Here is a 24315-nt window from a genome sequence, read left to right on the forward strand (position 1 = left end):
TCCTGCCCTCTCCACCCAGCTCTGATAATCTGGACAGTTTAGACTGGTTTTCTGTCCTAATTTGGTGCCTGAGTTCTGGCATAGGATACTCTCTGTATGTTGAAGTTGAGTTTGTGGAGCCTGGTCCTGTTGAATGTAAGTTTCTTATTGGTAGGCGAGTGGCCCACTGACCCCTTTGACCTGCAGCTTGATATGCAGACCTCCGTTTTCCTGGTCATTGGGATTTTCTGAAATGCCCAGTAGCAGACATCAGCCATCTGGTGACAAGCCCTGTTGGAGACTCTCTCTCTGCATAGCAATTGAAGTTCCTAGTTTGAATTCTGTGCTTAGCAGACCGGTCAGGATTGTTCCCGCAGTATGTACATTAATGACCATCTTATGTAAGTGGAATCTGGCTGTGCAGCATCCCCTGTACTTGGGGTGCTGCCAGAAAGTCTGCCGGATCCCTTGGGGTGGTGGCGGCAGGGTACACTTTCTGTTGGCGTCACACCGGAATAATCTTCATTTTACATGGACTACATCTTACCAACTTGAGTGTTCCTGTTGGCTGACTGGAATGTCTTGGTCAGTTCGCTCTCAAGTGCATCTCTTAGCTACAGAAGGGCTGCATGGGGTGCGGTGTGGTGTTCCAGTGTGTCTGTATTGAGCCATCTTGGGGTCAGGTCAGTAGATGTGTCCATCTCTGCACTGAGAATAAATACCCAAAATGTTTTCTCTTATTGTTTGGAAATATGAAACACTATGGTTAGTGGTGGTCACCATCCTGTGGGTAGCCAGAGGCGTGCAGGACTCACCCTGTCCCTGTAACCTTGTTCCCGCTTGCCTCTCATAACCTTCACAGCTTTGCCTTCTGCCTTCTGCGGAGACTTGGGCGGTGTCTCTCCTCTGCATGTCTGATGAGCTCTGCCTGGTTGGGGGATTCTCTCCTGTTGGGGGTTGAGAATTTGTGAGTCTAATAGGTGTTGTGGCGCTCTGAGGACAGTTTGATTGTTTGAGTCTTGTTCTTCAGCTGCTGGTCCAGGGACTGTGCAGTCTCCCTGGAGTCCTTCCCTGCGCCCTCCCTTTTACTGTGCTGACTCTTAGCTTGTGATTTCTGCCTAGAGTGTATTGTACCCACGCACTGTGTTTATCTATCTATCTATCTATCTATCTATCTATCTATCTATTTATTTATTTTAGATATGTGCTACTTTTTAAATCTAAAAACAATCCAGTAAAGGGCAGACAAGGCAGTTTGGAAGAAATGAGACCTCACTATTTTTGGTTTGCAGACTTATCCACCGAGTTACAGGCCCAAGAACAGTGCAGTATCTATGGGGTGATGGGCATCCCTGTGAAGAGAGGAGGCCTGAGTTTCTTGTTGCTGCAATAACTTGGCAGACACTTGGTGACTTAAAACAGTGCATCCTTGTTAACCCACCGCTCTAGAAGTCACATCCATAGACTGCATGCCTTCCACAGGCTGCATGGAGAATCCATTTCCTCCCCTCTCCCCAACATCTAGTGGCTGCTTGTCCCCTTGTCCCCTTCTTCCTGCATTCTTGCAGTGAGCAGCGTCTCTGCTCAAGTGATGCCTCAGGGTCTGCTGACCAGCAGCTCCTACGAGCAGCTCCTGTCGATTAGGATGTGGCTGTCTTTGGGGGAGCAGTTTGTCATCATGCTGACCACAGGGAGTCAGGACAGACCAGCCAGTAGATGGTGCTGGTACACTTGGCTGTATAGAAAATGAAAAATTCAGTCCTAGCTTCATGTCTCTCAAATAAACGTGGCAAAATAACTCATGTCACGTGCAGGGTCGTGCGTGCACGCACACACACACACACACACACACACACACACACACACACGTCCAGATGGATTAAAAAACAAAGCTTTAGATACACTAGGAAAATGGAGACAATTAATATGATATAACGGGACAGAAGTGGTATATGCCAGTACACAGAGCCTGAGTCTCTGATGGCTACCACAACAGATAGGTGCAGAGGGTAACTGTGCCCGTGTTACCCTCACCATGTGCATCCAGAGTAGCAGAGTGGCCCTGGATGTTCCTAGAATTATATATATATATATATATATATATATATATATATATATATATATATATATATATTTTTTTTTTTTTTTTTCCCTGAGACAGGATTTCTCTGTGTAACTCTGACTGTCCTTGGAACCTGCTTTGTAGACCAGGCTGGCCTTGAACTCAGAGATCCATCTGCCTCTGCCTCCCGAGTGCTAGGGTTAAAGGTGTGTGCCACCACCACCAGGCAGCCTTGGCTGTTCTTGAGAACAGCTTTTGTTTTGTTTTAGATTTTGTTTTTATTTTTAATTGTGTGTATATGTGTATGTCTCTCTGTGTGTGTGTGTGTGTGTGTGTGTGTGTGTGTGTGTGTGTGTGTGAGTTCAGTGCCAATAGTAGCCAGAGAAGGTATCATGTCTCCAGGGGATGGATTTACAGGCGGTTAGGGCCTCACCGTGGCTACTGGGAACTAAACAAGATCCTCTACAGTAGCAGTCAATGCATGCTCTCAGCTGCTGAGCTGTCTCCGCACCTCCTGCCCCCGTGTCTGTGTCTGTGGAGCTGGGGATACAGTTTAGTGACAGAGCATGCGTGAGGTTCTAAATTGAACTCTCAGTATAACTGAGTGGATGAATGAATGAATGAATGGATGAATGAATGAATGATGTGTGTGTTTGGGCAGAGGAGGATGTCAGGTCTTTAGCTGTGACATTATCTGCTGTGTTATTCCCTTGAGACAGGGTCCCCCACTGACCCTGGTGCGAGGCTGGCCAGTGAGGCCCGGTATTCCTGTTTCCACCCTCCACAGTGCCTGGCTTTTTTCATGTGAGTTTCATGTGTTTTAAGCATGAACTCATTTGCTTGCGCCTATCCAGTTGTCTCCACAGCCCCATGACCTTTTTTAGTAGTCAAGAACTTAAAAAACACCCTCTCCTCCCCAGTCAGGGAATGGATAAATAAACGGATTTATTTGCCAGATAAATGAAAGAAAGAAGGAATCTCATTGGCTCATGTGATGGAAAAGCTCAGAGGCAGCCCTGATGTTAGCGGTGGCGGGATCCCGGAGCCCAGCATGTTTCTGAGACCCCCATCTGTCCCCTTGCCTTCAGCTTTCCCCTCCTTCCAGCTCTGTTTGCTGCAGAACTGGCTTCTTGCCAGAAGTTTCTCCTTGCTCTGAGCTCAGGCACTCCAGGATAATCCTTGGATTTAGGAATCCCAACAGAGCGTGTGTCGCTTTGTTCCAGGCGAGTTTTGAGGTAGTGATCAGCATCGCGCTGTGTTACCCACCACTGACAGAAGACTAGGGACAGGGATGGAGTGGAGGGTGGGAGGAGGGAGTGGGGAGACTGGAGACTGGGTGCTGGGGATGGGGGTCACACACCCACTCTGGGTCTGTGGTGAGGGGTACAGGGCGGCTCTCCACAGGAAAGTCCTCAGAGAGGGTTAGGGGCTCAGGAGAACAATTGGAAAGTGTTGGTCACCATATGAGCTCCCATTACTGTAGTTCTGCCTAGATCCCGTATCTGTGGGGCCACACTGTGTCTCCAGCTGTCCCCTTCTCTAGCTGCAGGCAAGTGAGCGAAATGCAAATGAGCAAAAGCTCCCCCTGTGTGGATGTGGCTAGGGAAGGATTGACTAACGAATGGGTGGGCTGAGGGGGCAAGGAAGAGGGCTACCTGACAGGCTCTCCTGAGTGTCTCCTCTCAGCTCTGTGTTCTCCTGAGTGAGCCTGCTGGGGGTGTTTTCCTCTGGGACACATGAGCAGCAGTTTGAGTTCTGAAGAAGCAGACCCATCATGAACACACTCTTAGATCTTTAAAAAGATTCACTGTCTCTGCAGAGAGGTGTCTGCTTTGGTTTCTGTAGACATCAGGAACAGCTCTGTAGTACAGTATCATAGTGGCACGATGCATGTTTCAGTGACTGTGTGGCTGGAGACCTGATTTTGTTTGGCTTATTTAATTTGAATTTATGGCTGCACTCATGTCCTGTTAATACAATCATTCTACCCTGCTCCTCGCTTAGAAATCATTGCCTCCCAAGACCCCAATATAAGAGACTTAAATATCCTCTAGCGTCTAACTTGCGAGGGGAACTGTGCAGACCTCAGTGTCATACCAGCTTACACAGCTCTTCTGGAAATCTTAATGACATGTGGCTGCCACTTTAAGTGAGGTATTCAGGCTTTCCCTTGTGGATCATCCTTTTTATTTTTCCTTTATTATGAAGTTGACAGAGACAGAGGTCTGTTTGACACCGAGCCACTAGAGGGCACTCGGGCTGCACTTTTGATGAAACTTGGAATTTCCTTGACCTAGTGTTTTGCTTTTGAGTGTTCTGATGGCGACAGCATTTTGAATTGTTTGCTGAGTAGATCTGAAAACAGTCCTGTAGCAGGGGTCATCGAAAACACGCACTGCCATGTTTCCAGGACACGTGTGATTAGACCCTGCCATCTGCCACTGTATTGTATCCTTCTCTGCATGGGGAGTGGTGGCCTTGTGTCTGTGGAGCCTGGTCCTCCCACAGAAGTCGTGGAGAGGTTTTTGGCCACCTGGGACACAGCAGTTAGTTGAAGACTAGACACAGGACTGTGGAGAGTGGGTTGTCAGGGAACTGAGCTGAGCTGACCCCTCAGTGCCCTGGACAGGTCACCCCATCCCCACGAGGGCTGCGGTCTGAGTTCACTCAGGTGGAGACTCATGCCTGCCCCACCCCCAGATTCTTCCCTTTTCTCTTCATTTCCCATTTTCCCACCCATGTGATCAAAGCTTCAGGAAGGCTGGCTTACCCGTGGTAGTGAGGGATAAAGGCCTTTTGGGTGGGCACCCAGAGCCCATTAGTTCGGATTCATCTTTTATCCCCGTGGTCTGATGACAGGGGGCCACTCTTGCCCACCTTCCTTTACGTCTAATGACCATCTCATGAAGGCCCAGGCTCTCTCCTTCCTTCCTTCGCTGTGATGGCCACACTGTCCCCCTCTGCCTCCACCCTTCTCCAGCTGCTGCTTGTTGCTAGGCAACTGTTTCCTGCCACTCCTTTCTTGCTCCACCTTCAGGGCCTTTGCTCCTATCTTGTGGTTGACCACAGGTGACCATGGGCTGGGCATTCAGTGAGCTTTCCTCTACCCACACTCCGCCACCCCTCACCCCACATGCCTGCTGCTCCCCAGTTCCTCGGGTGCAACCCTCCTCTCAGGAAGGAGGGCCCAAGCTGCCTTGTATGAAGCCCCACTCCCTGCCAAGGAAGGTGCCACAGTACCCTCACCCATCTCTGCTTCTGCGGGTTCCTGTTGTACTGAGGATCTCCAGTGCCACCAGGTCTGGGACAGTGGTGGAGGTTGTTATCTTGGTCTGCATTAGCTACTTCCTTATCTTGGCATCATTCCGTGGCCCTCACTTAAATACAAGCCCGTGACAAATGGGACACATGAATCAGAGGGATAGCAAAGGAAAGGTGGGAAAGGGTGCTGCCTGTCCTGTCTGTCCACTATCACATGGCACGGACCTTGAGCACGTGAGAGGCAGACAGCTCAAGAGGACACATGGCTGTTCAGTGGCTCCCGAGGTGGTGTAGTGGTGTCAGGTCCCATCTCCTGAGCCCCTGTGCATTAACAAGGTGACAGTGGAGGTTTGAGGGTTGCTCGGGGTGGGCACTGCCTGTGTCCCCATCCTTGTCCGTGCTTTGGAGGGGCACTGACGGAGCTGAAAAGCCCAGCAAACACTCACTCTCTTAGGGAGATCAGCCAGCTGTGATAATGGACATGGATGGAGAGCCCCTCTGCTGTGTTTGTAGTACTGTTACTCAGAGTGACAGTGTCCAGAACTTTTGTCCAGGCTGAAATAACTGAGGTCTGGCCAGGGCTGAGGGAAGCAGCTCAGTGTGTCCCAGGGAAGTCTGTATGGCCACACTAGCATGCCTTGGAGAGCAGCCTCTCTCCCTAGTGTGCACAGAAGTCAGAGGCCACACGGGCCTTGGGACTCTGAGTGACCCAAAGGGACCTGTGACAGTTCAGATTGGGGTCAGAGCATAGGCTCCTGCCTTGGCCTTCAGGAGCCCCTGCTCATTCAGGCAGAGGACACGTGGGCTTCTTGAGGCCAAACTGAGAGAACTGGGGTGGATAGTGGATGTTTTACAGACAGCAGTTCTTGGCGCTTGGAGACTGGTTGAGACTAAGAGTGTGTCAGGAGTAGTTAGATGGTGTTCAAGCATGACGCAGAGCCTGCTGTGATTGGGGAGGCTTTTTCCTAGTTTCTGGCAATTGGCCAGCAGCCTCAGCTGGCGTCTTGGGACCCACTGACTTAGTCTCTTTCCTCTGTACACTAAGGTTGTGAGCTACTGAGCTGCACCGGCTGCATGGCTTCCCGGGCTCCTTTGACCCAAGAGAAACCATAGTCTCTGGATTTCCATGCTCTCCTTAATGACCAGGCCACTTCTTAAACCCAGAGGCCCAAGCCCAGACCCAGGCCCAGCTCAACGCTATCTCAAGCCTCCGGAATGGAGTCCAGCCTTCGAGGCCACATTCTGGGGAGAAGCAGCAGCAGTCAGTAGTTACCAGCTACCTATGGAGCTCTCTGTGCAGGCCTGTGCTGATGGCTGTCATTAGTGCCACCCGTGGCAGGGCCTTCTAGCTGTGGCAGGGCCACCGTGGTAGATCTGATGAGTAGCACCTAGCTATAATTAAAGCCTTATACAGTTGGTGGTAACATGGGAACTCACACTAGCAGATGGGTGCAGTGGCGGGGTAAATGCCTTGCAGCTCACTCTGTTCAGGGAGCCGGCCAGCCTGCCACACATAGTTGCTCCCCTGCCTCTCCCCTCAGGAGATGGATATCAGTAGATAGGATAGACTTGTGCTGGTGTGTCTGGTCACCGGCTCTTCTCGCTGTAATGAGAACACATGCATGCATGTTCAACACATCACTATCCTCTTTGCCCTAGAGGCATGTGGTGTGCACTTGGACATTCTGCAGGCAGACATGGGCACACAGACATGTTGTCCTGGGGTCTGATGTGTTGCCCAGGGGTTCCTGCCCAGTTGTGTGCCATAGCAGAGGTGGGTCTTCCCATCAGACATGCCTTTCCTGTAGGGCTGTGGTGTACCCTAGATAGGGATGAGGCACGAAGAGGGAAAGATTGGAAAATGAGCATCTCTTGGTCTGGATGTATTTCTTCCCAGCCTGTGTTTCTCTTGGGGTGTGGGTTGGGCCCTCACAGCCTGGGCTCACAGCAGGTGTCGTAAAAGGACTGCCAGAGCCTTTTAAAGGCTGTTTTAGCTCTATCAGAAGGTAAAATTGCATGGTAAGTCACAATATAAAGAATTACCTGAAGAAGTATACCATACAATACCCAAATTTGAGCCTGTAGGGGAGAAGCGGTAATGGGCCCCGGTGGTGTCGCCTCCAGCCAGCGAGCTTTCCCTCCCCCGGAGGATGCACACGGCCTGTGCCTAAGTGCTGGCTTTCTCTTAGCTAAGGATAATGGAGCCATCTCCTGCAATTTTTCCTCTTTATAAAATCAGCCTGTAGAGTTTTCCAAGTCCCCATTTAGGGTGGAACAAAGTAGGGTTTTCCCGTTTCATCTTTAGGCTGTTTTAAGAGGAGAGAGCCACAGAAGACGGTCAGGGGACCTGGGCCAGGCACCCTGTGGTGGCCGGCTGGGTGGCAGCACCCACATTTGCCTCCAGAGAGCTGAGATCGTCCTGTGGAAACAGCCAGCTGGCCTTGTCTTCTGGCTCCTCCAAAGCAAAGTCCCTGGTTTCTTAGATCACAGGCTCCTTGGCCATGAGTGCCTGGGTCATTGGGAACCCTGTTGGTTGACAAGTTAGGAGAGAGTGGGTGGGTAGGTGGACTCTTCCCAGGTGGGCCATGACCCAGGGGGCAGCTGGGCCATGAGCCGTACCGGCCCATCTGGGCATTTGGCTCTCCTGAGGCAGAAGCCCTTTTTGGCTGGTCCCCACTTCCATTCCTGGAACTCCCGGCCATTCTGTCCCCCCATCAGTGAGATCTCACAAGGCCTCCACCAGACCCTCATGAGGCCTGGGGCAAGCTGTAGCATCTCCTGAGGGACCCTCTGGAAAGCAGCCAGAAGAGGCTAGGCAATATGTGGTCTGAAGACCATTGCAGTATGGGGCTTAAGCAGTATGTTCTGGGTTTCATGCTTAATAGTGAGTGTGCTGATCTTATTTTTGTTTTGTTGCTACCCAGAATGCAACAGGAGGCGTTCTCCATGCAGGTGGCACAGAGGCAGAGACCTGTGCTGTTTGCTGTGGGGTCCCCAGGGGACCTTGGGAAGTATGAGATTCATTCCTGTCAGTTGTGGGCCGTGCGGAGACTTGGATAGCAGGGGCCCCCATAGGAGGAAGATAGAGCTGTATGAGTGCCTGGCATCTCTTGTTAGCCCCATGACAAGGCCCTGGGGAGAGGGCAGGATATTTCCAGAAATCAAAGTCCAGTAGGGGCTGAAGTCCCCTAGAAGTGGGCAGTGTCCCATCACTGGGGACTGCAGTGGTCCAGGCAAGGCATGGACACGAAGCTGTGCTCTCAGGGACAACTGTCAGGCCACTCCACAGGAAAATGCAAGGTTCCTATAGCATTCTGGGGGCAGGCAGAGGTGGCCCTCCCCGTCAGATAGGCTGGAGTCTCATTGGGAGGAAGTTGTGACCGTGGAGGCAAAGGCCAATGGTGGCATGTGTGAAGTGGCTGTAAGATGGAACATAGCTGTGATGATCTGTACAGACCAACCTCAGCCTCACTCCTGGCTTGACTGTTAGGCTACTATAGGGCAGTGGCTTCAATAGAGGAGGTTGTCACTCTGCAGAGGGCCACTTGGGCCATTGGACACTGCCTTGGCCTCTGAAGGATCACCGCTGTTCTCAGCCCCTTTTGGGGAACCTAATGGAGGGCTGGCCATGACTTCTGGGTAGACTTCCCAAAGGCACATCTGCATCATGAATGAGGAGAGCCTGGGCTATGTTCAGGAGGTGGTGTTGGGATCACCAGGCAGCTTGCAGCCATGGTACCACTAAGTCTGGCATACCTTTGAGATGGGCACTCCCACGGCAGAGGGTATGGAGTAGTGTGTCAGAGAACTTGATTATCCAGGAACCAGAGTGTTCTGTCTCACTTGGCCCACACTTAGCAAGGCATCTTGCTTCAGAGTGAAGGAGGCAGGCAGAGTGGGTGTGAGGAGGCAGCCTTGCTTCCAATCTCCAGGCTCAGAGGAACTGTGTTGAGCAGTTCATGTAAACAGCCAGTTATAGATGGGATAGAGAAGCATAGTGGTCCCAACTGGACTGGTGTTCTGGGCTCTGGGCCCTGAAGACACTTATGACCTTGTGTGCTCCCCCCACCCCAGGCACGCCAGCACCAGCAGCCCAGGATCTTGCTGCAATCCAGGATTCTCCTGTGGGACCAGGGGTAAGTCCAGGCTCGAGGGCCTTTCACATAGTCTAGAAAAAGGGTCAGAGGGTTTGGGGCCTAAGAAAGGACTTCACTTGGATGCAGGGGCTGGAGGTGTCTTTGGTTCCCCTGCCCTGTCCTGCAGCCCTTCTCAGCTAGCTGACTTCCAGGTCCAGTTGCCATTCTGGTGGCCTCCTGCCCAGTCAGTGATCCTGGACCTTGCCATCCACACTTAATATACCACGTTCTCCCAGTGGTGAGGCTTGTTGAGTCAGTGCCATTGACTCTCTGGGACACTGGGACCTGGCTGTCACCCCTCCCCGAGTGGCATAGATACCAGGCAGCAACTGGCCTGTGGGCAAGCACTTGGTGTGGGCAGATTTTGGACCACAGCCGACAGAGGCAGGACATCCAGCCACCTATCAGTCAGTATTCACCTCTACAGCCTGGAACTTTTTGTGCAAAAAGAACAGTTCTTCCTGTCACTGACAGCTAACAGGCTAGGGGCGTGTGTCCTCTGGCCCTGGGCGGTTTTGGCTGAACGACTTACAGCATCATCCTGAAAATCAGATTTTCGGGAAGCCGGATCCAAGGTGTAGTTTGTGGGCCACTTCCTGCCTCCTACTGGCCTTGCAGTCTGAGGGGGGCTGAATGGACCCTAGAGACCCTTCCTAGGCCCCAGGGATACTGTCCGGTGCACATTGCTCTTGCCCTCATCATGCTGAGCCCTTCTCTGGGCTCGCTGTCCTTGCTGGTAGCCATCATCCTCCAGATGTGTGCACTGGAACCAGAATCCTGCTGTGACTAGAGACACATGCTGTAGTGCAGCCCAGAGCCCCACCCCCACTTCTGATGTTTTCATTCATTGTCCATTCGTGAACATAAACTTTTGTAGACGGCTTAGTACACTGAAAATATGTGTAATTCTCACAGTAGCCCGGCTATTGAGGCCATTATTATCCTGACAGACTGAGGCAGATCATGCTCTGAGGAAGGGGAGATGGACATTCTGTCCCCAGACTTCCTGTTGACCACATAGTCGCTGCCTTAGTGGAGAGACTCAGTGGACAGGGAGCTGGACAGAGCCTTGGAGGTGTCCCGTGCAAGGATAGGAGCAAATCCAGAGGCTGTGCTAGCATCTGGTCCTGCAGCAGGAGCCCCTCCTCCTCACCCGCTTTTCCTTGTGACTGTTCCGATTCACACTGTGGTGCATGAGGAATCACAGCACCAGGCCTCCTTCTAATTATGAATTAAGGGAACTTGGAGTACTCTGGACTTCAGAACAGCCGCTGGCCCTGGGAGTGCTGGCATCACTCCTGGTGGTGATGCAGGGGAGTCGTTTTCGGGGTCTGTGCAGGCCTGCGTGTGTTTCTGTAACTGCATGCTCGGAGCATTTCACCCAAGAACTCTTGCCTTGCAGCTGTCGCTTTCCCAACTGGCGGCTTCCCCACAGCCTCCGGCTCCGCGCAGCTCTTCCAAGCCCCCTCCTCAGTCCCTGGACAGCCCTCTGTCCCCACAGGGCCCCCAGCTCCAGGCAGTAAGTAGACCCACCCTGTCCTGCTTTCTGCTCCCACACAAGCTCATCACCTCCTGATGGGAAGGGAAGTCTGATGTTTGGTTGTTTGGGTGACGGGGCCTTGGGGTGTTCTTTGCGATGTGGGCTGTGGGATGAGAGGGGACGGGAAGGGTAGGTTTTGCCCGACTGCCCACCTTAGACCTTTGCTACCGTTCTGAGTCTGAGACCAAACAGGAATGTGATGCCTTGCCGCACTGCTTGGCATTTGGTGTTCAGGCCTCAGACATCAGGTGTCTCTGTGGTACTGGCCTGCTCATAAAATTTGTGCTTTCTTCCTCATTGCTTTGTAACTCACAGATGAGGTTGCTGTATAAAATACAGAGTGATCCATTAACCTTGACTTACAGATAAAAACACAATTTTAAAAATTTGATTATTTTTTTGTTTTTAGTTTGGCTCAAGTATTGCATGGGACAGATGCTAAAATCTGTCATTGGTCACCTGAAATTAAAAGCCTCCTGTATCGATAGTTGCTGAGCTGATGACCCCCCAGAAGTCATTTGGGCAGTAAACCCTTAGACCTGAGCACCTTTGGGGTCCGTCATTGGCAGGTTCTTGCTGCACCCCTGGAGCCCTGGTTTTGTTCGGCAGGAATCCGTGTTAGAGGGCAGGGTCTCTCACCTGGAAGCTGACCTGAGCCAGACGTCCTTGGTTCTGGGAACACCTGCTGTGGATCATCTGCAGGAACTCCCCTTCACTCCTCTGCATGTCCCCATCATTGTGGGAGCCCAGACCAGGAGGTGAGGCTTGGTGAGGAGGCCTTGGACCTTTGATTTTGATGAGCAGGCTCTTGTAGAGAGGTGTGCATGGCACGCCTGGGCTTCGGGCTTCGGGTTTTTTGTTTCAGCTCTAGAAGGCAGCTCTCGAGAGCATCAATGGCACTCCTGCAGTCATCTGGCTTCCCCGAGATCCTGGATGCCAGCCAGCAGCCAGTGGAAGCCGTCAATCCCACAGATCCCGTGAGGTTCAACCCTCAGAAGGAGGAGTCGGATTGTCGTCGAGGGAATGAGATCGTGCTTCAATTTCTTGCCTTCAGCAGGTAGTCTCTGGGTTCCCAATCCATCGCGCTCCCTGGCTTCCTCATGCCGAAGGACTGACTCCTGGCATGCTCTGTGTTCAGGTTTTGCCAGCTGGAACATGGCCGTCTGTTTTCTGAGTTAACTGATACGTGTAGTAATTGTGTGCATTTATGGTGTAGTTGGTAATCTGATGTGGGTATATGGTATATAATGACTGTCTTAGTTAGGATTATTGTTGCTGTGAAGAGACACCATGACCACAGCAACTCTTATAAAGAAAACATTTAGCTGGGTGGCTTACAGTTCAGAGGTTCAGTCCATTATCATCCTGGTTGGGAGCATGGTGGCATGCAGGCAGACATGGTCCTGGAGAGGTGGCTGAGAGTTATACATCTTGATCTTGTAGGCAACAGAAAGTAGTCTGAGACACTGGGTGTGGCTTGAGCATATATGAGATCTCAAAGCCCTCCCCACAGTGACACACTTCCTCCAACAAAGCCACACCTATTCCAACAAGGCCACACTTCCTCATAGTGCCACTCCCTCAGAGCACCACACCTGACTCAGTGATCAGTTACCTTCATCTTGAACATTGGTGTTTCTCTCATGCTGACGGTTTTACGTTATTCTGGCTGGGACCCTCCTTTGTAAATGCCAGAAGCCCTGCTAGTGTGGTCTTCTGAGCTAATTAAACCTGCCCCTGTGTGCCCATTCTCAGGCTCCAGTGTTGCTGAGAGCAGCACCTCCAGCCAGGAGGTCATGGCACCTGGAATAGCCACTGTCCTGTCCTCTGAGAGGACAGAGCTGTTCTTGGCGGTAACTGAGGTGACCTCAGTGATTGCAGTGCCTGTCCTGCCCCTGTGCATGTCACACCCTGGAGCTTCTCTATGGATGTCTGATTGGTTCCCTGTTGTTGTGTTCAGAGCGGCCCAGGACTGCCCAGGAGCACCATGGCCACAGACTGTGTATTTCACCTTCCAGTTTTACCGCTTTCCACCTGAGACTACACCACGCCTGCAGCTGGTCAAGCTGGATGGGACAGGCAAGAGCATCTCTGCCTCCCTGTCTCATGTCCTCGTCCCCATTAATAAAGACGGCTCCTTTGAGGCTGGTAAGTGGTGGATACAAGAATGCCTGTGCCCATTGTTTGTGCCCACTGGACATGGGCTCTCTCAGTGGTGCTGTGGTCACTGACTGTGCTCACTGATGTGGGTGAGTGCTTCTCTGGAGAAGACACAAGAGTCACAGTCTACTTTGGATACCTCTACTTGACAAGCAGATGCTCCCAAGATCTGTGCATCTCACCAGCTGTGAGATATGGTTCATTTGGGAAAGGCAGGATAAACAGTGACATGGTGTTTTGGTGTCCTCCAGGTGGGCAGTGGCTTATTGCTCCTGGTTTCATTGTACACTAGTGGGTTTAAACCACACAGGCCGGAAACAGACCTGATGCATTTTCCCATCTTAGTTCAGTGTCACAGCTCATGAGACCACGCTGGGGTCTGAACTGCTGTTGCCACTTAAGGTGGACAGTTTTGAGAGGCGCTCATGCCTGCAGCCCAAGTGGGGAAGGACAGGCCCTCCAGCTGGTGAGTCCCACACACCTCTCAGGCAGAGACACATCCATGAGGATGGTTGGAAATGCAGCCTGAAAAGGTTGTCATAGAACTCGTAGGGACCAAGAACAAAGAACAGCGAAGGCGTTTGTGAAGATGCTGCAGCTTCTGTTAGAGTTGTGTGCTGACCTAAACATTGTTACATCAAAGGGTGTGCTGTTCTCTGACACTGATGCCACTAGGTCAGAAATCTGCCACTCTTTCTCCTTCCCCAAACTCTCTGGACCAATGAGGAAAATTAAAACACATCTTTTTTTTTTTTTTTTTTTTTTTCCGAGACAGGGTTTCTCTGTAGCTTTGGAGGCTGGCCTCGAACTCACAGAGATCCACCTGCCTCTGCCTCCTGAGTGCTGGGATTACAGGCGTGCGCCACCAGTGCCCGGCTACACACTCTTAGTGATGAGTCAATGAAGAGTCACAGGAGAAGCGGCTAATGATTTTAAACAGAACAACAGACAATGCCACATGTGAAAACTTAACACAATTGACGTGAACTGTACTTTCAAGCTGAGGGGCAGGCTGAGGGGCAGGCTGATGTGCATGCTGATGGGCAGGCTGATGTGCATGCTGATGGGCAGGCTGATGTTCATGCTGATGGGCAGGCTGATGTGCAGGCTGAGGGGCAGGCTGAGGTGCAGCTTGAGGGGCAGGCTGATGTGCAGGCTGATGGGCAGGCTGATGTGCAGGCTGATGGGCAGGCTGATGGGCAGACTGATGTGCAGGCTGATGTACAGACTGAGGTGCAGGCTGATGTGCATGCTGAGGGGCAGGCTGAGGTGCAGGCTGATGTGCATGCTGATGGGCAGGCTGATGTGCAGGCTGATGTGCAGGCTGATGGGCAGGCTGAGGTGCAGGCTGAGGGGCAGGCTGATGTGCATGCTGATGGGCAGGCTGAGGTGCAGGCTGAGGTGCAGCTTGAGGGGCAGGCTGATGTGCATGCTGATGGGCAGGCTGATGTGCAGGCTGATGTGCAGGCTGATGGGCAGGCTGAGGTGCAGGCTGAGGGGCAGGCTGATGTGCAGCCTGATGGGCAGGCTGATGTGCATGCTGATGGGCAGGCTGAGGTGCAGGCTGAGGTGCAGCTTGAGGGGCAGGCTGAGGGGCAGGCTGAGGGGCAGGCTGATGTGCATGCTGATGGGCAGGCTGAGGGGCAGGCTGATGTGCAGGCTGAGGGGCAGGCTGATGTGCATGCTGATGGGCAGGCTGATGTGCAGCCTGATGGGCAGGCTGATGTGCAGGCTGAGGGGCAGGCTGAGGTGCAGGCTAATGGGCAGGTTGAGGGGCAGACTGATGTGCAGGCTGATATGCATGCTGAGGGGCAGGCTGAGGGGCAGGCTGATGTGCAGACTGATGTGCAGACTGAGGGGCAGGCTGATGGGCAGGCTGATGCCTGTGCTGGCAAAGAAGAGAGTGTCCTTCAGGAGAACTGTCTAATTGTTCAGCTCAGGAAGCATGGGGACAGACAGGACAAAGCCTGGGATAAGCAAAAGGAACGTAACAGGATGGTGAACATAAATGCCTTGGGAACAGAGTGGGAGGCTCTTCCGGGTGGTTGCCCTGGGGATCGCAGGCACCAGAGGCTGAGCTCCTCCTTTCTTTCCGAGGTCAGAATTAATGGTGCTAGATGGTACAGATCAAAACATCTCTTTCCTTTATGTTCATTTATGACAAAGCAGTTATGGGAACATGCAGTCCGGGAGCCAGCTGTGCCTCTGGCTTCCACCTCTGAGTGCTTGGACTGCTGTGGTGGTCACCTGTAACAGCAGCCAGGCAACCTGTGGTAAAGCACAGCCTTTCTGCTTGCCTGAGTCCTCTTGGACTCCAGCCTCTGCTCCTTCTTCAGCAGGCCTGGATCGAGGTGAGTGGGACAGCCCTGTCCCTCTCCCTCCTCCATACTGGATGGGCTGCCCCTTCCTGAGGAACAAGAGTGGAGAAGCCAAGGAAGTCACTCCACATGGAGGCTCAAGGCCGGGGGAGGAGTCATTGGGGATGCTTCCTGGGCCTTTTGGTTCCCTCAGCTCTTCATCCCTAACTCTTAAGTTTGCTGCCAGCCTGGAGTGTGATGTGTTTCATCCCCATGAGGAGGCATCTGGCACCAAGATTATCGTAACCAGCAAAGTTGCCTTTTAGAACTGACAGAGGGAAAAAGACAGGACAAAATGAAGACCCTTCACAGACCAAAGCAACCCATGGCTACGAAGCCAGCTAAGAAAGAGTTCATCACTCCTCACAGAGTAAACCATCAAGGCCCTGGAATGAATAGGGAAGAAATAACTAACCAGAGAAACAGCCAGCAGATCATGGGAATAACAGCCCTCTTTCAATAATACTTAGTATATCAAATCTCTGATTAAAAGATGCAGATAACATGATTGGGTTAAAAAGCAGTATCTATTTGTTATATCCAAACACCACACTTCACTGGCAAAGGCACCCACAGACTGACTGTCAGAGGGTGGACATCAGTCCATGAAGGGATAGAAACCCAAGAGTAGCCAGTGTGGCCAGTCTTATATCTAATGGAGCAGGCATCAACCACAATTAGAAGAGATGAAGCTTCTGCACACAAACCAAGAAGACACAATGGTTGTAAATACATGTGCACCAAACCCTGGGGCTCTGGGTTTCACAAGCACAAACATTAACGGAGGTAAAAAGACAGACAGGTCCTGAAAGGTAACAAGTGTAGCAGGAATCTTAAAAGTCTTATTAATAAAAACAAACCTGAGGCCAGTTATTGGGGTCAATGCTGGAAGATCAGAGAAGCAGAAGGAGTCACAGCTACCTCACCTTGCTAGTTCCTCAGGTGATCCTGTTTCCTCAGGCTGGAAGCCTCTGAGTCCTCATACAGAATGGGTCTCAGCTGAACTGTGCTGCTCCAAAGCCTATAGACTTAACCATCCAAATGCTGAACCAGCCAAATGCTGCTAGTTTCTGGTCTTCACATCTTATATATCTTTCTCTTTCTGCCGTCACTCCCTGGGATTAAAGACTCGCTTTCTGGGATGAAAAGCGTGTGTCTCCATGCTGGCTGTATCCTTGAACACACAGAGATCCGCCTAGCTCTGCCTCCCAGGTGCTGGGATTAAAGGTGTGTAACACCACCGTCCAGCTTCTGCTATGGCTTGCTCTGACCCATTTTCTAGCCACCATTTTTGGCTCTGTATCTAGTGGCTGTCTGTTCTCTGACCCCAGATAAATTTATTAGGGTGTACAATATTTTGGGGAACACAATACCACCACCACACACAAGTCCAGATTCAACAGACCAGCCATCCAGACTCAAAATTAATAAACTCCAGAGTTAAACTAAACCACAGACATTTACAGACCAGATGCACAGTCTTCTCAGCAGCCACAGAACTTTGTATAAGACCCATCAGAGTTTAGGTCATAAACCAGTTCTAATGTAAAATGACTGACACAGAGGAAGGAAAATCAGTCACTGTGGTTGGATGCAGTTATTTGGGGCGCTCCATCCATTCTCCTGGCCTGTGTGTCTTGGGGCTGTACACACACTCCTCTGTCACTGCCACTTAGTTGTGTATTTTGGTGTCTGGTAGTGCTGGGGGTCCTAATTTGTTTGTTTGTTGTTTTTTTTTTTTGCTCAAGAGGCATTTGTTAGTTACGTGTTTTTGCACTTGCATATAATTCACACATACAATTATGTTCTTGTGTATCAGCTTAAAAATAATTAATTTAATTGAAACAAATTCTGCATCGCTGGGCATTTGAAAAACCATACACAATGTTGTAGAAGCTTTAATCACAATGGGAAAGTTGGAAAAGCCCACATGTTCTCCAAGAGATAAAGCATTAAGATATGGAATGTGAGACTCACAGAATACATGGGAACAAAGTACAGACACAGCCTTACCTCTTAGGTAAGGTAATTAAAATTGGGATTATCTTCATTCTTTTCTTGTTTTTTTTTTTTTGTTTTTTTTTGGGTTTTTTTTCGAGACAGGGTTTCTCTGTGTAGCTTTGCACCTTTCCTGGAACTCGCTTTGGAGACCAGGTTGGCCTTGAACTCACAGAGATCCACCTGCCTCTGCCTGCCTAGTGCTGGGACTAAAGGCGTGCACCACCAGCGCTGGGCCTTCAGTATGAGCCACCATGTAGGTGCTAGGAACCAAACCTGGGTCCTCCACAAGAGCAGCCAGTGCTCTTAACTTCTGAACCATCTCTCCGAGACCCTCTCTTTGATACTTGTGATGATTAAATCCCCAGTTTTCTCTGCTCACTTCATTTTTCTTAGATCTTCTGGTTTTGTTGATATGTGGTATGCAGGGCCATGAGTTCTTCTTTGATGATCGTGTCTCGCGTTCACTCTGATAAATTGTGTTTTCGTTGTTCTCCTAGACACCACCTCCAGGGTGGCCTTGAACTCCTGATCCTCCTCCTCCTCCCCAGTGCTGAGATGACAGGTGTGTACGACAAGTCAGACTTTCTAGAAAACCTTGTTGTGTCCTTTGACGTAGTCACTTAGGGTTGGATTTTGGATTTGTTTTGATTGAATTTTTATTAATGATTTCTAGTTTATGGAGTAGTATTCAGAGATTGGAGTGGTTTTATTTCTACTTTATGGGATGTGCTTAGGTTTTCTTTGCGGCTTAATGTAGCCATGTTTTCCTGATGTTCTGAATGTATTCACATTCTGTGTCTGGGGTGCGGTGCTTGGTGTTTCCCCGCAGTTGCCTGTGGGGTAGGTAGACCCTGGGGTACAGGGTCCTTCCTTTCTTGTGGGCTGCTAGATCTGCCCTTGAATAGAGAGGTATGTGTCATTATCATGCTTCCTGTCCCCCCCCCCCCCACCGCCTCCATGTGCATCTGCATTTCTGCCTTACTTGGTACCTAGGAATTCACAGCTGCAGCAGCTCATTCTGATCTTCGGATGTCATCTGGATGGAAAGAGTCTCACTCCATGGAGCTGTGAATGCCTGTCCAGGGCAGGAGGCATTTGTGAATCATGAAGGGATGGCTGGGTTGAATCAGGAAGCCCACAAGAATCAGAAGTGTCCACCAAGGCATGGGCCTGTGTGTGGGGCTGGGTGAGGAGGTCACAAGGGTATAGCCAGAAAGGGCATGGAGTAGGAAGGGCGAAGGATGCGAACTTGGGGAGGACAGTACCCCTGCCTGTGGACTCTCTTTCAGTGTGGCTGGTGGCATCACAGTTTCTGAACCCCCCAGGGATGACACAGGACTCTCAAAGGTTCTTCTGTAGCAGTTCTAGACATGGCCGCCGAGGAGCTGTTGGTCTTGGCTGGTTGGGAGTGCAGTGGGCTGTGCCCACAGCGTGAAGAGGTGGCCAGCTAGTTATGAATGATCAACAGATACCCCAATAAGCAGCCCCAGGTCTGCTGCTCTGGCTCTGTGCTGAGTGGCAAATCCTCCACCTTAGTGCCGCACAGGCATAGGTCCGTGTGTCCTGTTTCTTTGTGTTCCTTGTGCAGGGTCTGGCACCTGGCATGGCACAGCCAGTGTCTGCTGAGAGAGTGACTTGGTGGTAGCATTGAAGGGGCTTGGCAGCTGGTGAATGGTGATGGAGCAGGGGAGCCAGTCAGGTGGTGTTGGTAGGAGCTGGCTGGAGACATGAGGGTCTAGCCTGGGACATGCTGGATTCGGGGTATCTCAGGAAGATGGGTGGGCATGTGCCCAGGAGAAGCTGAGGTGGCATGTGGTGGACATGTGCCTCACATGTCTCTGGGGCAGTCATTCCACAGAGGTCTTGCTGAGGGCTGGCACTGCTGTGCGGCCTTGGTCCGACACTGTGTGGTAAGCCTGGGCTTCGATGCTCATGGGGCTGCTTCAGAGCCTGTGTGTCTCTGAGAATGGCCCTGAGCTGAGGACTCAGGGCTGGCCACAGGGCCAGGCTAGGGTGGGTGGTGACTTTGTCTGGTCCCCTCTCAGATGCTGCAGTGGGCATACATGTCTTCTGTGTGGCAGTTTTCACTTGGCTCCTCTTAGGTCTTTGCCCTGGTTCCTCTCTTACCTAAGCCAGGCCTCACCACACACGCCTGGGGTCCACCCCAGACCACCCATTTCCATTCCCTGTTTCTCAGGCCCGGAGCCCAGCATCCTACGCTGTGTTGTCTCACACCACACACACACTTGCTCCACTAAAAGGGTGCCGTCTGTCGTGGTATCAGATAGGATGTTGGTTTCTGTGCAGCTGAGACATGAGGCATGGTGTCTCAGAGGGGAGGGTGACCCGTGAGGAGCTGCACACACTCTCCATCCTCTCTGGAGGTGAGGGCTCATCATGATTTCGGAGATATTATTGGCACTATTGATAGGAGGGAAAAATGCGGCTTTGAGTGTCTCTTGGTGTTACTGCTCCCGTGCACTTTAACTAACGATGATCCCAGTGTCAGTTCTGTCGATTCAGAATTAACGATCGTGTCTCTTCGGGAAGATGAAGGCAGAGACCATAGTCTAGCTACCATGTTAGTCAGCTTGATTGGTGGGTGCAGCCTCAGAGAGGCAGCTGGGGTTTCTCAGGGCTGATGTCCTACCCTGAGGTAGCCCAGCAGGGGCAGGTTCAAAATATCTTTGTGTGTGTGTGTGTGTGTGTGTGTGTGTGTGTGTGTGTGTGTGTGTTTATGTGCACATGTGACCCAGCCTTGACAGTACATGTGTACTGGGCTCTTCTTAAGTTCTGTGTATAGAATAATAAGCTCCCTGGTGAGCCTCATGGGGTGTTGTCCCCATCCATCATCAGGACTCGGTGGAATCCGTAAGTCTTATTTTGGGAGCTTATTGTGCACACTGGAAAGGAGCACAGTCTCTTGAACAGACTCTTTGCTTTGTTAATTTGGATATTTTATGATGTTTTTGATTAATGTGTTTATTAACTGTCATTGTGACGGAAGCAGAAATTAGTAATCATGACCAGAGTGGAAATACTTCCAACACGTAAGGATGATAAACGGCTCCAATTACTCGCAGGCTCACTTGGGCTTTCTCTGTTCAGGCTCTCCTGGCTTCCAGCTGAGGTACATGGTGGATCCCGGGTTCCTGAAGCCAGGCGAGCAGCGCTGGTTCACCCACTACCTGGCTGCTCAGACGCTGCAAGTCGACGTCTGGGATGGAGACTCTTTGCTCCTCATTGGGTCTGCTGGCGTTCAGATGAAGGTAGTGGCCTACCACCGAAGGACAGGCAGGGCACTGTAGTGCTGTGGGACTAATCACCATATAGCCTGTCCCCAACGGAAGGGTCACAGCCCAGCACCAGGTTGTGCCAACTTTTTGTCTACTAATGACGAACAGTGAAGTATTCTCTGCCTTCTGAGGGACAACCTTCTCCATGGGGGCTGGATTCTACAGCCATGTGTGTCTTGGTGAGCTTTTCTCCCATACTGACCTGCCAGATAATGCCACCTGCTGACTCTTCCATGTAGGTTGTCTAAGGGCAGGTGCTCATCGCCTGTCCTCTATGGTGCTCTTAGCTGGCCCCTCAGAGTGGGGAAATGACTGAGGTATGTGGAGTTACCTGGCTCCTATTGGCAGTAATGCATTTCTTTTCCCCTTCCTATTCTTAGAATTGAACCCAGGGCCTTATACATGCCAGGCAAACACTCTGCTGCTGAGCTACACCCGAGCTTCTGAATTGCTTGCTCTGATTTTAGTTAGAATCTTTCAGTTGTGTCTCCCACCCTCTCCCTGTGCAGACCCTGAGATCCATCACTCTTCCCTGGGCTTTCTCTCTGTGGTGAAGTGGACCCCAGAGGATCAGCTTAAGATCACCATGAACATTCCTGGGCTGGCCTCAGCCCTGTGGCATCTTGACAGATGCTGATCCCTCCTGGATCCCAGCCACGTTGTCCATCAGGCTCCCTGCCTATCTTGTCCTCAGGAGGTTGCTGGGCACCTAGACCCATGGATTCCAGCTGTCACCTCCTGTCTCTGTGTGCCGGACCCCCAAACAGCACCTCTCCTCTCTGAGGCTGCGCCAGCCCTTCCTTCTTCCTTTCCTTCCTCTTTTAACTTGTCCTGCCTCTGCTAACCACCTTGTTACTCAGCATCCCGGGCCTTGCTGTCCTTTGTGCGGACGATGCTCCTTGGGTAGGGGTGGCTTGTGGATGCTGGAGGCAGGGTCTGCAGCAGAGAGGAGTTGGGAAAGATATAAGGGGCCTCACAAGGCAGCCATTAAAGCATGGTGGGGGCTCTCCCTCGTCCCAGCTGCAGCTACCTTACTTGGTCTATCTCCTTGGAAATTCCTCAGTGTGTGTGTGTGTGTGTGTGTGTGTGTGTGTGTGTGTGTGTGTGTGTGTGTGTATGTATGTATGTATGTGTACACGCACATCTGCACATATCTGCAGGTACCCATAGAGGCCAGAAGAGGGCAATCAGTCCTCTGAAGCCACAGTTCCAGGCAGCTCTGCTGTGAGCAGCTTGTGGGTGCTGGGAACTGAACTCCTGTATGAGCAGCAAATGCTCTTAACTGCTGAGCTGCCTCTCTAGCCTCTCCACTTAAGTTTTCAAGTTAAAAGGCAAAGAAGAATCCAAGTTGGGTTTAAGGGCTTGTATGTAGCTGGAGCTAATGGCCTCTGTGCTTCTTTCAAGGAAGCCCTTGACCACTTTGGTGTGACCTCCTGTTAACCCGTTTCCAGTGTAGACAAGTTCACAATCATGCTGATAACCATCACAGCTGGGATTCTGCACAGCCCCTACCTTAATACCTATGCTCTTTGCCTCTGTGTGCCCTGATATCACACCCGAAGCAATGGAGTGGGGGCTCCAGATGACAGAGCGGCTGGGGCCCTGTGGCCAGCTCCTCCTTCTGGGCTCTCAACAGCTCCACCCTTCCCTCCAGAGGTGCTGCCATCTTTGCAGCCGGCTTTCCACTGTGATAGGCAGCCGACTCCACGTTCTGTTCACATCTCCTTGCTTCCTGCAAATGCCAGATGTTTTTCTGTATTTCCGGGTGATTCTCCAAAGGCCTTGTCCTATTTTCCAGTGCCAGGGGCTCTTGAACCATGAATGCCTGTGCACTTGTGGTGTGCCATTGTCACTGGGCTGGCAGCCTTCAAAGTGTGGAGCCACCCAGTGTGGCATCCTCACTCCCAGAGAAGGTGCTCTCATTTCTGTAGGAGAGATTCAAGGGTTACCGAAGCTTGGACTGTAGTCTGGTTCCATACACCTGTCTGGTAGTAGGAAGCTCCAGGGCACATAGTTGACGAGGTCCAGGCTGGCCAGGAGCCTGTGAGTCCATCCCTGGCGCCCCAGCCTTGCACAGGCTCAGGCAGAAGCCCGAAGATGACAGCTGCAGAGATGGGCTCAAGGGAGCCCTGCTGACGCTGTCCTGGGGCAGGCCTTTGTGCCTGCTGTGCCCACTTGCCACATTGGCACATAGGGCTTCATGTTGCCTCAGCCCAGGTCCAGAGGTCCCCATATCCCGTGACCCCATCTGGCTCCTCCTTCAGCCACACTGAAGCCTGTGGTCCCGTCCTGTGGCTCTGCTTTGTGCACCTTGGCCTGGCTCCCCTCCTGAAGCCTGTGGTCCTGTCCTGTGGCTCTGCTTTGTGCACCTTGGCTTTGCTCCCCTCCTGAAGCCTGTGGTCCTGTCCTGTGGCTCTGCTGTGTGCACTTTGGCCTGCCTCCCCTCCTGTGTTACCTTTGCTGTCACATCCTGGTTTCATCCAGAGAGGGGCTTGGCCAGTGCCTGCCTTGCTCTCTTGCCTGTATCCCTTCCCTCTGGAGGCTGGCTCCTACCAGGCAGCTGGCAGGTCCCTGGTGCACCACAGTGCCACCAAGTGTTTATTCAGAGGGCAGACTGAGCTGTGTTGAAGCTGATGTTTCTAAGAAGTTGGCCCCTTCTGTGTGGCAGGTGACTAGCGCTCTGTAGCTGGCGTCCTTCACAGACCTGCCTTCCCCCTCCTCCAGGGCTTCCTCTACTGACCATTAGGGGTGGCAGTGGCTGGACCCCAGCTGTTCATCACTGTCTCTCTTCCCTCTGCAGCACCTCCTCCGCCAAGGACGGCCAGCTGTTCAGGTCTCACATGAGTTGGAGGTCATGGCCACTGAGTATGAACAGGAAACGATGGTGGTGAGCGGCGATGTGGCTGGCTTCGGCAACATCAAGCCCATTGGTGTCCACACAGTGGTGAAGGGCCGCCTGCACTTGACCTTAGCCAACGTGGGTAAGATTTCCAGCAGCTTTTCCTAGTTCTCCTGGTCCTGTGTCATTTCCCCAGCTAGAGCAGGAGAGGTAGCCTTACTTTAGACATCCCACACTTTGTAGAAAACCAAGACTTGAGTGAGCATGGCTTCCAGTCTGACCTTGGCCACTGCACCTGTGTTGGAAGCAGGCATTCACTGCCTGGGTTCTGGGTGGAGCTTGGAATCACTGGTCTTCTTAGGCTTGTCCATGGGTTATCCTGTGACCACCCTCAAATGGAGTGACTAGGTGCTGGAGGGTCTGACTTAGAGTTCCAGCCCCAGAAATGCCCATCAGAGAGAGGTGAGAGCTGTCCTGAGTTTTCTGTGTAGCTCAGGAACCGTGGAAGGAGGAAAGCTTTTCTTCTGAGCACAGTGACATCCTTTCAAGGTGCCTTAGCAGAGGGACTGATGCCCCTGCTCTTGTTATTACTCCTGCCTGACCAATGAGGGCAGGCGGTTGGGGCTGGCTCTGGGTGGTCCTGCCTGGACCCTCCAGAGGCTTTCACTGAGAACTGGAGGCTGA

At 51.7% G+C, this 24315-nt stretch overlaps 1 protein-coding gene across 5 annotated transcripts in view; it reads left to right on the forward strand.

Moving 5' to 3' along the window:
• The window catches only part of Nphp4 (nephrocystin 4), an 88282-nt gene that overhangs the window by 48403 nt on the left and 15564 nt on the right, over window positions 1-24315 (forward strand). For 3 of the 5 annotated variants that reach the window (XM_036177568.1, XM_036177567.1, XM_036177570.1), the window contains exons 12-18: window positions 9377-9438; window positions 10841-10957; window positions 11588-11736; window positions 11844-12035; window positions 12939-13126; window positions 20605-20765; window positions 23593-23773. In XM_036177568.1, coding sequence (XP_036033461.1) covers window positions 9377-9438; window positions 10841-10957; window positions 11588-11736; window positions 11844-12035; window positions 12939-13126; window positions 20605-20765; window positions 23593-23773 — 1050 coding nt within the window. Of the gene's footprint in view, window positions 1-9376; window positions 9439-10840; window positions 10958-11547; window positions 11737-11843; window positions 12036-12938; window positions 13127-20604; window positions 20766-23592; window positions 23774-24315 lie in introns of all 5 variants that reach the window. The other 2 variants (XM_036177569.1, XM_036177571.1) reach the window with 1 other exon arrangement.

This window comes from Onychomys torridus, chromosome 2 (genome assembly GCF_903995425.1).
Source record: "Onychomys torridus chromosome 2, mOncTor1.1, whole genome shotgun sequence".
NCBI classification, from domain to species: domain Eukaryota; kingdom Metazoa; phylum Chordata; class Mammalia; order Rodentia; family Cricetidae; genus Onychomys; species Onychomys torridus.